Consider the following 14,943-nt stretch of genomic DNA (forward strand, 5'->3'; position numbering starts at 1 on the left):
ACAAAACCACATCCCTCCAATAAGGTGCAATTCATAGTTTTACAGGCAGACGTACTATCTGCATTTCAGCATGCAACTCAAATAAAAAGCTTTTTTCCAAAAGAGATAATCATCTCTTTCTTTTTTTCATTTTTTTGACATCTTTGTCTATTTGGAGGAAAAAATACAGAGGATATCAGTGATAAAATGGGGGGGGGGGGGGTCAAAACACAAAAAAAGCATCAAACCAGCACCACTTTGCTGTCAGACAGACACAGAACATTAAACAAAAGATGAGGGCAAAAACGCCAGGCTTTTTTTCTGTATGCTGGGTTCCTCTCAGGTCGGGGCTCCGGCCCAAACCGGTTCTGAGTGGCTGAGCGACGACAAAAATGTTTTTTGGTCACACAATGGCGAGCCTTCATAGTGATCACATAACAGCGAGGGCACAAACAGAGCGGCTACAGTAGTCTGACTGTTTGACCAGCAAAGGACACGGCCACAACCAGACCACAGTAAAAAAAAAAAACAGAGGCTGTACTGTGTGTGTGTATCTTGTGAGTGCATTTATGTATGTGTGAGCTGTAGTTATCTGTGAGTGTTATGTGCATTTGTGCTGCCATGTGTGAACGTCTGAATAAAACCCTCAAAGAAAAACAACATAAAAAAACAAAAAATCAATTCACAAATCAAGTGGTTATGTGATGCTGTTTAGGTCACAAAGAAAAGATGATGTCATCAAAACAACAAAACAGTTAAGGTGAGCAAACAAGATGGCCGCCACAGTATGAAGTCCCCTTTACGGCATCAAAGGAGGTAAAAGATCTGTGAGGTGGAGTGGAAGTTTATTCTAGCAGTAGGCTGAGTCAGTGCTTATGAGCTTACACACACACACACACACACACACACACACACACACACACACACACACACACACACACACACACACACACACACACACACACACACACACACACACACACACACACACACACACACACACACACACACACACCGCCTTCAAAAGACATTAAATATCAAGCTGCCAAGTGGATGAAGTTACAAAAAAAGTACAAAAACAAAGTTAAACAGAAAAACAGAGGGCCAAAAAAGAAAAAAAAAACATCACCCCCTCCCTCTCCATTTCTTAGACTTCACCAAAAACGATATTAAAACTAAAACAGAAGGAACAGAAAGACATGTCGATTGACTTCACACGAAAGCATAAGTGCAAAACAAAACCAAAAAAAAAGAAAAAAGGGTTGAGACTACAAATGTGGAAAGTCTGTGATTGTAAGGATCAGTCACCCCCTCTTTCCATCTCTGTCTCCGTCTCTGATTGCAGGGAATTCAAACCCCTCTGGAGGCTCGCTCTCGCCCTCTTTCCCTCACTCTCCCCTCCCCTTCATTTGCCTTTGTCTAACCTCGTCACCCCTTTCTCTGCCTCTGTCTCAGTTCAGGTCGGGCCGCTAAGGGACAGCAAAGTTTCTGAGCATTGCAGGTAGGCTCAAGTTACAAAGATCACACACACACACATGCATCCAAAAAGGAATAAACACACTGCATGGAGAGAGTATGTGGACACCTTAAACTTAATTGTTGAACATCTTATTCCAAAACCATGGGCATTAATCTGCTGCTTTAACAGCCTCCACTCTGCTGGGAAGGCTTTCCACAAGATTTTGGAACCTGGCTGTGGAGATTTTCTCCCGTTCAGCCACAAGAGCATTAATGAATTCACCCCAAAGGTGTTGGGTGGGGTTGACATCAGAGCTCTGTGCATGCCTGTTCTTCCACACCAAACTAGGAAAACCATTTCTTTATGGATCTGACTTTGGCCACAGGGGCATGGCCATGTTGAAACAGGAAAGGGCCTTCCCTTAACCGTTACCTCAAAGTTAGAAGCAGTCTAAAATATCACTGTGCTGAAAACACATGTTCGCAATCAGCTTCTTACCGTGAGTGATGCGTTCCTACATGAACATTTTCCGCCAAAGTGTGAAAAGTTTTGGTAATTTCACATATGAGATATCTGTTTTTCTTTTTTTCTCTGTGCTCCTCCACTGGTGTGAAGTGGGCCGGGACTTAATTAGAAAAAGGTGATGCCCCCTATGTCCCTGCACCTATATATAATACTAATTTGATTCCGAATCTGACAACAGACACAGTCCTGATAAATTTGGGAAATGCGCTTATTCCCTCTTTTGCTGAGAGTTATATGAGAAAATTGATACCACTCACATGTCTGTATGTTAAGTATGAAGCACATTGTATCTCGCTTGTTTAACCTGTAGAAACATTGAAGTGTAAAAAAGAGGGGGTTATGTACCGGACAATTTCCAGGCCGGTACCAGTAACGTCCTGGAGTTTTCCCATAATGTTGAACTATTCCTTTGTGTGTTGTTACAGAGAAATACTTAAGATTTGAAGCTAAGTTTTCATCTTTCTCACAGTTGGAACCAATGGGCCTAGCCTTAATCATGAAAAACAACCCGACACCAAAACTACACAAAATACTGTTGACAGTGTCCACATACTTTTGGCTCTGTAGTGTACTCTACACACAAAGAGAGACACACGTTCAACACTCATCCCTTCCCTCCAGTTTCTGATGGCATTTGATCTGCAGCCAGGTGTCGGCTTGTCTGTACGCCCGACATTTCGCGCACATATGTGTCACTGCGTCCATCTGTCTCTGCAGCGCCACACTGACTTTCATCTTTTTGATCTGCGGTGTCACAACATATGGACTCCTGGACTGCATGCACCCCGAAGCCAACAATCTGTCCTGGAACACATTCAGATGTGTTATGAGTCCTGACTCACTCATACACACCTCTCCTATTTTGCGGTTAGAAATGCCAGACACATTCATCAGACGAAACGTGACGTGTTTACAGAGGAAGAGTTTTCCTGTCATCACTACAAACGTTCCCACTGTTTCATATTCAACACTGCTTCTAAACTGCTGCTTAATTTGATGGGTTTCTTTGCTGAACTGGAGCCCACTTCAATGTGTGATAGGGCAAATTATTTTCCATGCAACTATTACACGAGTTGGCTGCTTTGCTGAACAGAACTGGACCGCGCCCAATTGATTTACTCATTAAAAAGACCCATAAACAAAAGGAAGGTTTCAGTTCTCACTGGAGGAATCCAACATTGTGTGGCTCACCAACACTGTTTTAGGGGTTAGTTCACCCAAATGTTCTCACTTACTTCTAGTGGTATCTAGCCATGCAGATAGTTTTGGTTTTATTTGGCCAGGTTTGGAGTTATTTGCCTCAACCCCAGCACAATGGAAATGAACAGAATATCTCTTGTGGTTTTCACAACCTCGAACAATTACCTACAAAAATTCAACAGCAACAACTCTTTCCAGGACCAGTGTCTCTGTTACTGTGGATAATCCACAGAATATGCAGTCAACAGTTTTCATAGGAACTAGTTCTTTGGTAGAAAGTAGTTCCAAGGAAAGCTGGAAACCCATTAAATGTCATTTTTCAATGCTGTAAGCACCATAAATGAAATTCCATTCACCTCCTGGATACTGTAGCACTGGAGGGAAGTGTTGTGTAATTTGGGTGAACTGACCCCTATAATACTATCTGTAGGTTTCAGTCTAATACTAACAAGTCCAGCCCTGAAGTCCAACTAAGCACAGAAAAGTAGGTTAAAGACTTGCACTTGTTTTGGGCAATGCTTGTGGTTAGTAACACCAAGTATTTTCCAATCAGTGGTGACACATCGTTGCAGCTGTCGGAGTTAATGTGATCGCTCAGCTTGTGGAATGTGAATGCTTTCAGTTGCTTACATGAAGAAAATAAACAGCATCTTTACAGCCAAGATGACGACAGCTTTCTGTTGCTGTGGCCTGACTGGAAGCGTGTGCTGGTTCCTATTTCAAAACCCATTTTACAAGAACTTCATTTCTTGATTTGATTTGAAGCTGATGTTCCATCGATGAAGATTGTTCTTCACAGGTACAAACCTCCAAATATTGCAAGGATGAGGAGTCAACACTAAAAAAAAAGAGTAGTTTGTGTACCCGGATAGTACACTTGGCACTTTTTCATACTTTTCGAAAGGTTTCCACACATCAGATCCATGTATGAGCCACAGAGCGAAAGAAAAAGAAAGAAATTACTGCAACAACACAGTCAAAAAGGGACCCCAGTAAAATGACCCTCTTTTCTCCGCGCCCCCACACCCTCCTCCTTGATTTCCGGCCTGCCTGCCGCTAATGTTTCTTGGAAAAGATCAATCGGTGGAAGCCACAGGGCTGGCGGGAGGCCAGAACCGTGAAGGCATGTAAGTCCTGTAGCTGCTGCACAAGCACAACAACAGATGGGGGGTGATTGTGGTGGTGGGGAAACACAGGCCTGGAGACACACATCTGTACGAGATACACACACGTGCTGAATGCTACAAACATGTGTTGATGGTTAGTGTGTGTGCTGAAACGAGGGTTGGACCAATCATGGAGATTTTGAAGGCCGATAGTGATCGTTTTAGACTGACGTTTCTGATTTTTGTGACGATATTCTATATCTTCAATGCTGTCTAGTCTTGGGATATATTAAAGTGGTTAATCCTACTCAGCCTGTGAAAAACTGTAATCTTTTCTGTGGATCTGGAGGAGCTTTGTCGAGCTTGAGAAAATTATCTTGAAACTACAAATTTAAAATGAAAAGCTTGTTATAAACTGGGGGCATGGAGTTTGAAAGACGTGAACATTTACCAGGTGGGGAAGATGTAGCAAATAGATGATATTGAGTTGCATTATGGGTAATGTAGTATCAGTCTTCTTGGCGGACCTCTGCACCAAATTGTCATCATTCTTTTTTTAATCTGCGAGTCCCTTAACTTTATGTAAGTAGCAAAAGCAAAATTGCTTGATTGGCTGATATCCAGAAGTTAACTAGATACCGACAACAGCCTGATAAACTGAAGCATACAGTGGCAGACAACCTGCACACAGAACAATGTAAACATTTCTTTAGAAAACACTCTCTGACAGCACTTTGATCCTCCGTTTAGATCACTCCAGTTTCAAACATCAACCTTCCGAATGGGTCTAAGTTTGTTTCCTGTTCCTAATATCAACAACTGACAAGAAATGATGACGGCGCCCAACTGTTTCCTAGCAACTCCAAACTCTCTGCCATCTGCAGCCGCATCACTCCGTCTCATTTACAGTTTTGCATTTTACACTTAATTCATTCCCTCTGTTCCAATCACCTGAAGCAAGCAGCAGCCATGTTTATTGCAGATTATTTGTTGCCGGCGAGCCCGAGAAAACCTGATCAAATTAAGAGCTAGCATACAAGCTTTGGTTAAAATGTTTGACACAAATGCTGTAAATAAGCTTCCACATCCTCAAGCTATGTTTGTTTAAGTGCCATAACATCTGCTGAGTGGCCACAAGCTGCTGAAGTGTCCTTGAGCAAGACACAGCGCCTCGCACACTTTGAATCCATTATGAGCCCAGTGAGGTGGAGCAAACAGCGCTCCACATCGCTCAACATCACAACCTCGTTCTCACTTTAACTGTCACAGGTTTATAGATTTCCTTTTACAGGGATGATGAGCTGCTCCCTTCATTTGGACGTTTTTTATTTCATTGCTGCGATGACTTTCCCTCATCAAAGTGAAAAATCAAAGCCGTTCGGTCAAGCTTATTACACCCACCCCCCCTCCCTGTGTCATAATCACGCTTCATCCAATAAGACTGTCACTGGGAACAGCGGTGGAAGGATTATTTCCGAAATGTCTCTTTTTGGATTCAAGTCTCCATTCATCATGCCTTGGCTTTGTTTGAAACACGACTCTCCCCCTTTTTTCTTGTTTTCCTGTCTTTGCTCAGTCCAAAAAAATATTTCTCATTCATGTTTTATTCCTGGCTTATGATTGAACAAAAAAGCGTTTTTCTGTCTGCCTTTTCTGCTCCTGCTTCCTGCAAAGTGTCTGCTTACTGTAATGAGGCCATCAAATCAATGAAAAACAATAATAAACTGTATAAAGAGAGAGGTGTGTGCTGATTAATGTGTACACTGCATGTGTGTGTCACTATTCTCAGCTCTGCAGTGCTGTGACATTTACTGAATGCGACTGAGCAATGAGAGCTTTTGCATTTTTTTACTCAGGTCAGGTTGCGTCGGTAGAATTAAGTAGAAAAGATTTTTGCGATTTCTCCAATAATCCTCTGTCTGCTATCCCTCACCTCTCATCCTATTGGTCTGCTATCTTGGTTGATGACCTCAGGCTGTTAGGGATCTCAGGAATTCATCAAGAGGATTGTTGCCATGGCGATAACGGGGCAACAGGCCCTGAGTGAAGTAACCCCGGCTTGTCTTTCAGCAGGCCAGACACCCTCATCTGGCATGAGTCACTCTGCCTGTTGTACACACACAAATTATTCTAAAAGTGCATAGCATATATACAGATATGCAAGCACACACACACACACACACACACACACACACACACACTGTTCACCAGATGTGCAGCCTGATTGCAGCAGGCTGAGAGTTGGGAGTTAACTCTGGTTAAATGCCTCTTGGCAGAGCTTAAACACAAACATACACCCCCAACCCTTGGTGGGATTGAACAGACACCCCTGTGGTCACATTTCTGAGATGCCGTTTAGCTATAAAGCATAAACTTGTTTGTCTTTTTGCATGTGGCAGCGTGTAAATGAGAGGATGACCTTAGTTTTCAACAGAGAGAGTCTGCACATGGTTGTGGTTTGAGGCCTTGAAGTCAGAGGGAAGGAGGCAAGTTTTGTTTGTTTTTTGTACTATCAAATTAGATACTTTGGTCAGTTTCATGTTAACTGCTGACACCAGAAATCATTCATGAATGGTATTTTTGCTAGAAAAGCTCAAAAAGTATTTCTTAAAACATTCATTCAGGAGGGGATGTACTGTAAACATTGTTTTGAAATTCCACAGCGTGGACATTTGCCACAAAATCGTCAATAAAGACAGCAGAGCGATTTAATCTAAAATGGTCCACAGGCATCCATTTTAGATAACTGCCTGAATTCATGATTTAATCTAAAATACACACTGTTAAAGTGTTAACTCAAGACTCAAGTTGACTACCTCCCTTCAAAATTAATCATCCGTTTCATTTTCGTTTCATCAATCATTATCAATCATCACCTTTTCGAAAGGCAGAAAATCTAATTTAGGAACAAAAAACGTCCCATCCAGCATTGTTGTCGTCTCCTCTTTTGTCTGATGTCAAATCCTATTTAAAGCTTGTTTCTCTGCAGCCCCTCTGGGGTTGGATGGGAGTTTGGCTCTCAACACCAACACCAAACCCCTAACAGCTGCCGCCGCAGACCGCGCTGCCATCGAGGCAGCAGCACAGACCCGACTTGGCTAATCTGCTTTTCCCACTTTGAGCTCACAGCCGTGAAGAGCCAGCGTGGTGATGGACTGATAGACACAAGTTTAGCAAAATCTCAGCTTCATTACAGATTCTGTCATGAACCTGCGGCTTTCATCATACATTTTAGGGTTTAAGCTGACAACGTTGTGAAAAGGGACTAAACGATAAGTCAGGAGGTTGTGATTCAGCGTCTTACTCAAGGACACTTGAAGTGAAGTGAAACAGGTGGAGAAAAAAAGAGCATTCGGGGCATTCTGTATTGAGACGTTCTGTGTCAGTGTCTTGTTTCCAAGTGAAATTTAAGCTACGACATCAAACTTTTGCCTTCAGGTTATAAAATGTCCTCAGTCCTATCCTCACCCCACGGCAACTTATCAAGTTTCCTCCTCAAAACTTTTGATTCCTCTTGTTCGCTTTGAAAGAGCGTCTAGCCTAAAGCTGAAGTAAACAGTATCTGTAAAGTCCAGACAGGCGTTGCAGAAGCAGATGGTGGATGCAGTCAATCTACAATTAAAAGAAAAATCAATGCGTTTACTGTTTATCGGTACTTGTCCGCGACATGTTTAGCTTCCTTCTTTCCTTAACTGCTCACTAGCATTGTTAATATTGCTGCTGTGAGTCCCTTGCCCTTGACAAGAGTGTAACCCAGCCACCCGCTGGCCTCAGCCCACATGACACACACCCACAGAGAAAAGTACGCTCGCCAAATCGTCCACAACCTCACCAACTTCTGCCAAACGATGTGGGGTGGGGATTTAGGCATTTAGCCACATCGACAGCCGTGTACAACGGGGAGAAGGTGTGAGCACTCATGCCTAAATGTTCAGATGAAAGTGATCTGTGGGCACAGGGTAGGCATTGCCATGGCAACGGTTGGCCTGTCCTGTCCTGTAGAGACAGTGGGAGAGAAATGAGGCAGAGAGAAGATAAACACACCCCTATTATTAAAACGGAGCATTCTTGTGAGGATTAAGAGTAAATAGATACACACCCAAAAGGCAGTGTGTGAGCGCGTGGGTGAGGGAAAGTTAGAGGATGAGTTGGAGATGGGAATGTGCGGAGAAAGAGGGAATCATAATTCAATTGAAGAGAGAAAACTTATGCCATGTTAATGAGGATTAAGAGGAAACCAACACCAAACACACTTAAAAAGAGAAAAAAAGAGGACAGTAGACAGACAGAAAAAGCTTGGAAGAGTCATTTTCAGAGAGTGGTTGATTGCCAGCTGAGGAGAAAGAGGGATACTTAACCGAAGGAACTTACAGACGGCGTTGACCTCGTCTGAACACTGCAGCTCCTCGCCTGATATGAACCCACCCACTCATCTTAACAACACCCATCCCATCTCCTCTTTCACATACTTTAGTTTCCAAGGAAACAAAGTCCTCTCAGCTGCTGGATAGACCGAGAGACGAAACTGAAGGGTGATCTTTCCCCAACTGGTCTCGATCGCTCTCATCGGACAAACAATAACGGAGCATGACAGAGCATGATTTATTCAGAGCTGTCTGTAAGATCTGAGGGACACACACACACACACACACATTCTGCACACTCAAGCCTGCAACGCTCGTACATCAGCAGACGCTGTGGGAAAGGGAGCGTCGAGAGAGCCTCCTTTTCTCTCCTTTTCATCACTGCTCTCTTCCTCCCTCATTATTCGCCTTTCTTTCCTGCCTTCTGTCTCTCTTGCGCTGTTTTCCCATCTCCCTGTCTTTCTTCCCCGTCCCCCGATGATTCTTTTCTCGCTTTCTGTTTCCTCTCACTGATCTTGTCCCCCCTTCACAGCCCAAAACCTCACAATATGATACAAAGACAGACCACACACACACACACAAACACACAGACAGGTCTAAGGTGCATGTGAATGAGTGTGAGTATGAGCTGAAACATCTCCGTCGAGTCATTCCGTTTCATTTGGCAGTGGGTACTCCAGCGGGGTTTAAATGGGACAAATCATTTTCTACTGAGACCCAAGAATAACACAATATCTGAACATGTGTCTGTTTCTGGAAGGAGGTCACCAAATATGACAGGAAGACATCTGAAGGTGGAGAGTGTAGCAGGAACATCAGTTGGTCCGTAAACTTTAATAAACACAGACAGAAACAAAAAACAGTCCTTCAATTCCTTCCAAGTTTCTTTCTCCACAGGTTTCAAATTGCTGCGAAATATCCCTCTCGTTACTCCGAAGCGGCGCCTTTCTCTCAGACAGCAAGCGTGTCGTATTGGCTCGGGTGAAGAAAGGGAGGACAGGGGCGGGGTGACAAAAAGAGAGATAGCTTGGCTTCTCCCCCAAAAAGGGAGAAATGAGGAAATCTATGATTTTGTTTATCCAGTGGTTGCATCCTCTTAATGATCTCTCTATAAATCCATGATGGATGTGATTAAGTGTTCCCTTTTTTGACCCCAAAATAATGATTTTTAAGAGATTTTAAATCCCTGCAACATCAGTGCTGCCTGGTGGAGATACATGTAGTATCGCTCCAATGAGAGATGTAGTTCATCAGTACCGTTCTGCCTCCCAAAACTCAGTGCTGAGGCCTCACTCGGGCCCTACTAGTTACTTCACATATCTTTTCCAGGCTGAACTCCTAGCCCTCGCTCAGTCTGGACACTTTGTTGTAAGGGTTCTCCAGGAGGTAGTGGTACCTGTCATAGTGCTCCAGCATGTACTTGGGGGCGTACATGTGCTCTTTGGGGTCCACAGGGGGATATTCCTGTAGGGAGCCATCAAACCAGCCCCCCGTCCGGATCAGATCGCGGATGTAGTTGAGGTCACGCTTGTCCTCGTAGTCGCCCCACCGTGGGAAGTCTCCGTTCTGCGCTGACACCAGCTTGAAGTAGATACCCTCAGGCGTGAAGCACCAGGAGCAGTGCCATCCGGCGAAGTGGAAGGGGCTGCCCACTGACCACTGCACCAGGATATGGCCTGTGTCGTTCTCGTACTTGCGGAAACCTTGCATGGTGTAGTACTCGCGGCGGCGGAGCTTGATACCGTCGCCATCGTAGACGTCATGGAGCATGCCCACCGTGCAACCTGATACCACCTCAAGGGAGCCAAACTGCTTCCAGAAAAATCCATACAGTGACTGGATGTGGGGAGAAAAGAAACCAGAATTATATAAACAGATAGCATGAAATATTTATCTAATTTTTCTTTTCAAAACCTTTTTAAAAAGCTGAGCGAAGAAAGCTGCATATGTAATAAAGAATAGAGACCAACTGCATGACACACCCATCCCACAGTCTTCAAACTTTGAGGGACCATACACACAAGCTGACATATCTCTGCTACCTTGCGCATGTGGATGGCGAAAGGTTCTGTCCAGCCATCAAACAGCTTGAGGAAAAGGAGGCCCTCGTGGGCTGGGATTTCATCTGCGTCATTGATGACAAATACGTCGTCTGGTCTTGCGCCCAACACCCTGGACATGCCATTGTGTGTCAGGAAGGTACGCAAGTAGTCATCAGCGATCCAGCCGTCCTGTCGACCGCCCTCTGGGAAGTGGTCGAGGAACACGTACAGGATCTTGTGACGTATGTAGTCGTACGTACCATTGAGGAGAAGCCGCAGGAAACTGGGGATATTACAGACATTACAAATGCCATTTAGTGGATTCTTTTATCCAAAGACACTTACAGTACCATGCATTTGTGTGTTGTTATATTGCAATATATCACATCACTGCTAACTAGTTTTCAATGCTGTTGTGTTTAGATCTTCTGATGTACTTTATCTACCACTCCAGTTTTGTTTGTTTACTAGCACATGCATGAGGGCGCACATGTTCTTGCATGAGCATGTCTCAAAACATAAAAATAAAAAAATTAACATTATTTGAGGAAGGAAATGGAAACAAACACATTTGTTGGACATCAAGAATCCATACACTGACTTTTGGTGTAAACTCCACAGGGTACCTTTAAACTGCATTACCATGCAACCATAAAGTGACTTTGATAGAAATTAATGGAGACTTGCTAGATTACACAACTCAAGCAAGTTTCAAAAGCCTGCTTATTGATTTTCATGCTGTATAGAACAAAATGGAAACCAATGTTGCCAGGAACAGTAAGAAAATATCATCCAAATTGTGCAGAATGCATTAGGATTGGCAAAAAGTTGCAGCACTGATAAGGACTAACATCCAACAAAAGGTCCTTGTTTGACAAATGATGCCTTTCAGCACAGGAAACCCACCGTCCATACACCAAACTGACTGGAAGAACAACTCAATTAACCTGTTGATATGCATAGCAAAAGAGATTGTTCACTGAATGTAGCTGCTTTCATGCAGTGTCACATCCTATGATTGAACACACCAATCTCTCCCTCCAAGGCTGCACGCAGAGTCAATCATGTCGCTCTTGTCATAATCTGCTGTAAAATTGCTCCCGAGGCATTTCATGTTGTTGCCAAAGGAACTTCACTGTAATTGTTATTCAGCACACTGATACTCAAGAAGCATGAAGGTTGGCTGTAAACAAAGACTGTAAGCTGTAAACAGTCACTACTTAACGCACTGGCAGCGTCACAACTTGGCAAAAACTTGGGATTTTGCGCAACTTTTCAATTTCATACTGATGAATATGAAAGTAGAGCATAAATGGGGCTTCTCCTGTGACCTCAAACCTATTTATCTGTATTAAGACTTGATGACATGACCTTTTATAAATATATATATGTATTACTCTACTTATGACTGTGTTGTGCTGCAAATCCCATCATCGTGTCTCTTAACCTCTTAAAACCAGCTCAAAGTTTGTTGAGCATGCACGTCATTTTACAATGTTATACTGTCAGGCCCAAAGAGTCATCTACTGATGGCCACAGAGCAGCTCAGCTGAGGATTACACATCTTGCTTAAATACACCTTGACCTTAAAGACATGGCTTGTATAATCTCCACACACACCAGTCCAAAAAATGGTGTCTTACCTCAGAGGTCGTTTCTCTCCATAGGCGGTAAAGTTGGATTCACAAACGAGGAACAGATCAACAGCTTGGGCGAGCTCATGAAAGCGTACATGTAGCAGGTCAAACTCGTGGTTAACGTTGATGGCGTTGATCACCCTCCGCGGGGTTTCCCTGGGCGTCAGACGCTCCTTTGTGGGCAGATTGGAGTGATACACCATAGTGGGAACCCCACAATAAGGTCCGTGCCATCCCGGCCGACACACACACTTGACCAACCGCTTCCCGTTGCCTCTGGCCCTGGCCTTGGCTTTTGGAGCTACGGAGGGCTGTTGCTGGACCTCCAGAGGTTTGCGTTGCCCAGCAGCCCCAGCTCCATTGGCCACAGACCCCCCTGATTTCCCAGAGTACTCCTTTGGGGTAGCCACCTCCGTCCCCTGCCTGAAGCAAAGGGCTCCAGCTTTGGTTCGGGCAAAGTAAGGTGTTTTGTCATCTTGAAGCTGGTGTGTGCGGGTGTGGAAGTCTCCCAAAGTTTCTACGGGGTCCTTGAGGAACACCACCCGGTGCTCTTTTGCCACCAATGGGACCTCCGGGAGGTCAGGCCCAGCAGGTTGGGCTGGGTGGCTGGGGTTCCTCGGCTTCAAGTGGTCTTCAGCTCTCTCCTGAAAAGAAAGACATTGAAGAGAGAAGGGGATTAAGGCAACTTCTATTTAAAATGAATGCCTGCAACCCGTACATTTCATTGTAATTGATTAACTGAATTGTACGCCAAGGAATAGCTTGAAATTTAGGGCTGTGAGCTGCACACATGTGAGCCATAATGAGGGGGGGGGGGTTCTGTAATGACTTCCAAAGGTTCACATAAAAGTTTTCTTGTAACAAAAGTTTATATTTTATGATGCTGTTTTGTTTCGTTGCTGTGAAACTGTGAGACATGCTCTTTGCACCTTGAGAGCAATTCAAGTTAATGGTAACTAAGAAAAACACCAGTTCAGCAGATGAAGGTTGGGGACAGCACATAAAATTTGTCCATCCTGACAACTGAAGGAGATTCCAGTTGGTGACTTGTGTCATATGACAGGAGTGATGGCCCGTACCAATACTATTCCATCCCGAGCATCCCACGAGTTTCATTTGTACAATGCAACATGTGTGCACAAGTCTGAAGAACACAGATTTACTGAAATACCAAAAAGGGAACAGAATTTAAAGCGAGGTGAAGTGAAAGACAAATATCATTACATTCAGGACAATAATGCAGACTTGTCCTTATGGTCCATGAAATTGGAAACTTTGGAAACCCATGCCCTACAATCTAAGCATTAGCTAAAATAATATTGTTTTCTGATTATTCCTACTATGCTGTGGCTTCTTCTGCAAATAATTTAGACTTTATTTAATATATCATGGCCTGAGCCAAAGTCTGTGTTTGTGATTGGCTTTTTATACTCCCAACTGTCTAAAAATGTATATGAATGTACAGTTGTCCTCAACATTGGATATTGCACCGTTGAGAAACTGGTAAAATTGTTAGTTATACATTATCTTATCTTAACAAGATCAAATGTCAGTGAATGAAATGAGGGCAAACAGTCTGCAGTTTATGTTTAGAAATACACATCAATAGAAGAGCAGCTACCGCAATCACAGCAGAACAATAATACCTTATCATTACAACTTCAGTATGAAAGCAATTACTTCTTGAGAAACACAGTTTTAGTGCTGATTGGAGACACTTCAACATCATGTGACCTCTGATGAGTGATTACAGAGCTGTTTTCTTTGTCTCAAAGGCTCCATGAACATGGACGTGAAAACTTGCTGGAAGTCGGAGATTATTTGCAAAGTAATAATAACACAAAAGGAGGCAGCGTGATAAAAACACACTGATAAAATAGGATGATAGCAGGAGAAGATGAAAGAAGAAACCTGATCAATAATGTGTGAGATAATATTACATTAGAATTACTTCAAGAGGGTCATGAAAATATTTTGGCTCAAAGCGAACCGTTTATTACTTCCTATTTCTTGTTTCGATTTTCTCCTGTCATTCTAAAATACATACTTATGAAACTATATTTTTGTTGTTTTTACCAACTGTGTTTCCTCAAAACTAATTTGAGGTTTTCTCACCAAACAAAGATTCCTTCAAAGATTTTCTTCCTGCGTGTGGCAAATAAGTGACAGTAAGCAAGCTTAACATGATCACAAAGGACCGCAGTGACTGGAGATTTTCTGTACATTCTGGACACAATATTGTCTGTATGTTGATATTAATGTAAACGCAATCAACGTGTGCACAATTAAATAACTAAAAACAACAATGTCTGACACAAGAAAACTGAACATCATGTTTACTGTAAAGATTTATCTGACTTGTTCTTCATACTTCAGAGATTTCAGGAGCAGTAAAATGGATTATTCTGGCAGGAGGACAATTATCCTTGATATGCACAGTGACCATGCACAAATAGCCACAAGACACAGCGTAATGGAAATGAGATGAACAACTTGCATGATTAGCACAAAACCTAAAAAAAGTATAGTAGATGGTAAATTCATACTGTATAAATATTGTTTTTACCACTTCTCCAATCCTGTAACAGCGTTTCCGCTGATCTCCCAGGGTGTTTATGCAGAATTTACATA

At 43.1% G+C, this 14,943-nt stretch overlaps 1 protein-coding gene across 1 annotated transcript in view; it reads right to left on the reverse strand.

Moving 5' to 3' along the window:
* Window positions 1-9,971: 9,971 nt before the first annotated feature.
* Window positions 9,972-14,943, reverse strand: part of mgat3b (beta-1,4-mannosyl-glycoprotein 4-beta-N-acetylglucosaminyltransferase b) — a 51,737-nt gene continuing 46,765 nt past the window's right edge. Inside the window, exons 3-5 of the mRNA XM_070924515.1 lie at window positions 12,319-12,956; window positions 10,676-10,958; window positions 9,972-10,469 (exon numbers count right to left, since the gene is read on the reverse strand). Of these exons, the coding sequence (XP_070780616.1) occupies window positions 9,972-10,469; window positions 10,676-10,958; window positions 12,319-12,956 (1,419 nt within the window). The remainder of the gene's footprint in view (window positions 10,470-10,675; window positions 10,959-12,318; window positions 12,957-14,943) is intronic.

Source organism: Enoplosus armatus, chromosome 2 (assembly GCF_043641665.1).
Source record: "Enoplosus armatus isolate fEnoArm2 chromosome 2, fEnoArm2.hap1, whole genome shotgun sequence".
Taxonomy (NCBI): Eukaryota; Metazoa; Chordata; class Actinopteri; order Centrarchiformes; family Enoplosidae; genus Enoplosus; species Enoplosus armatus.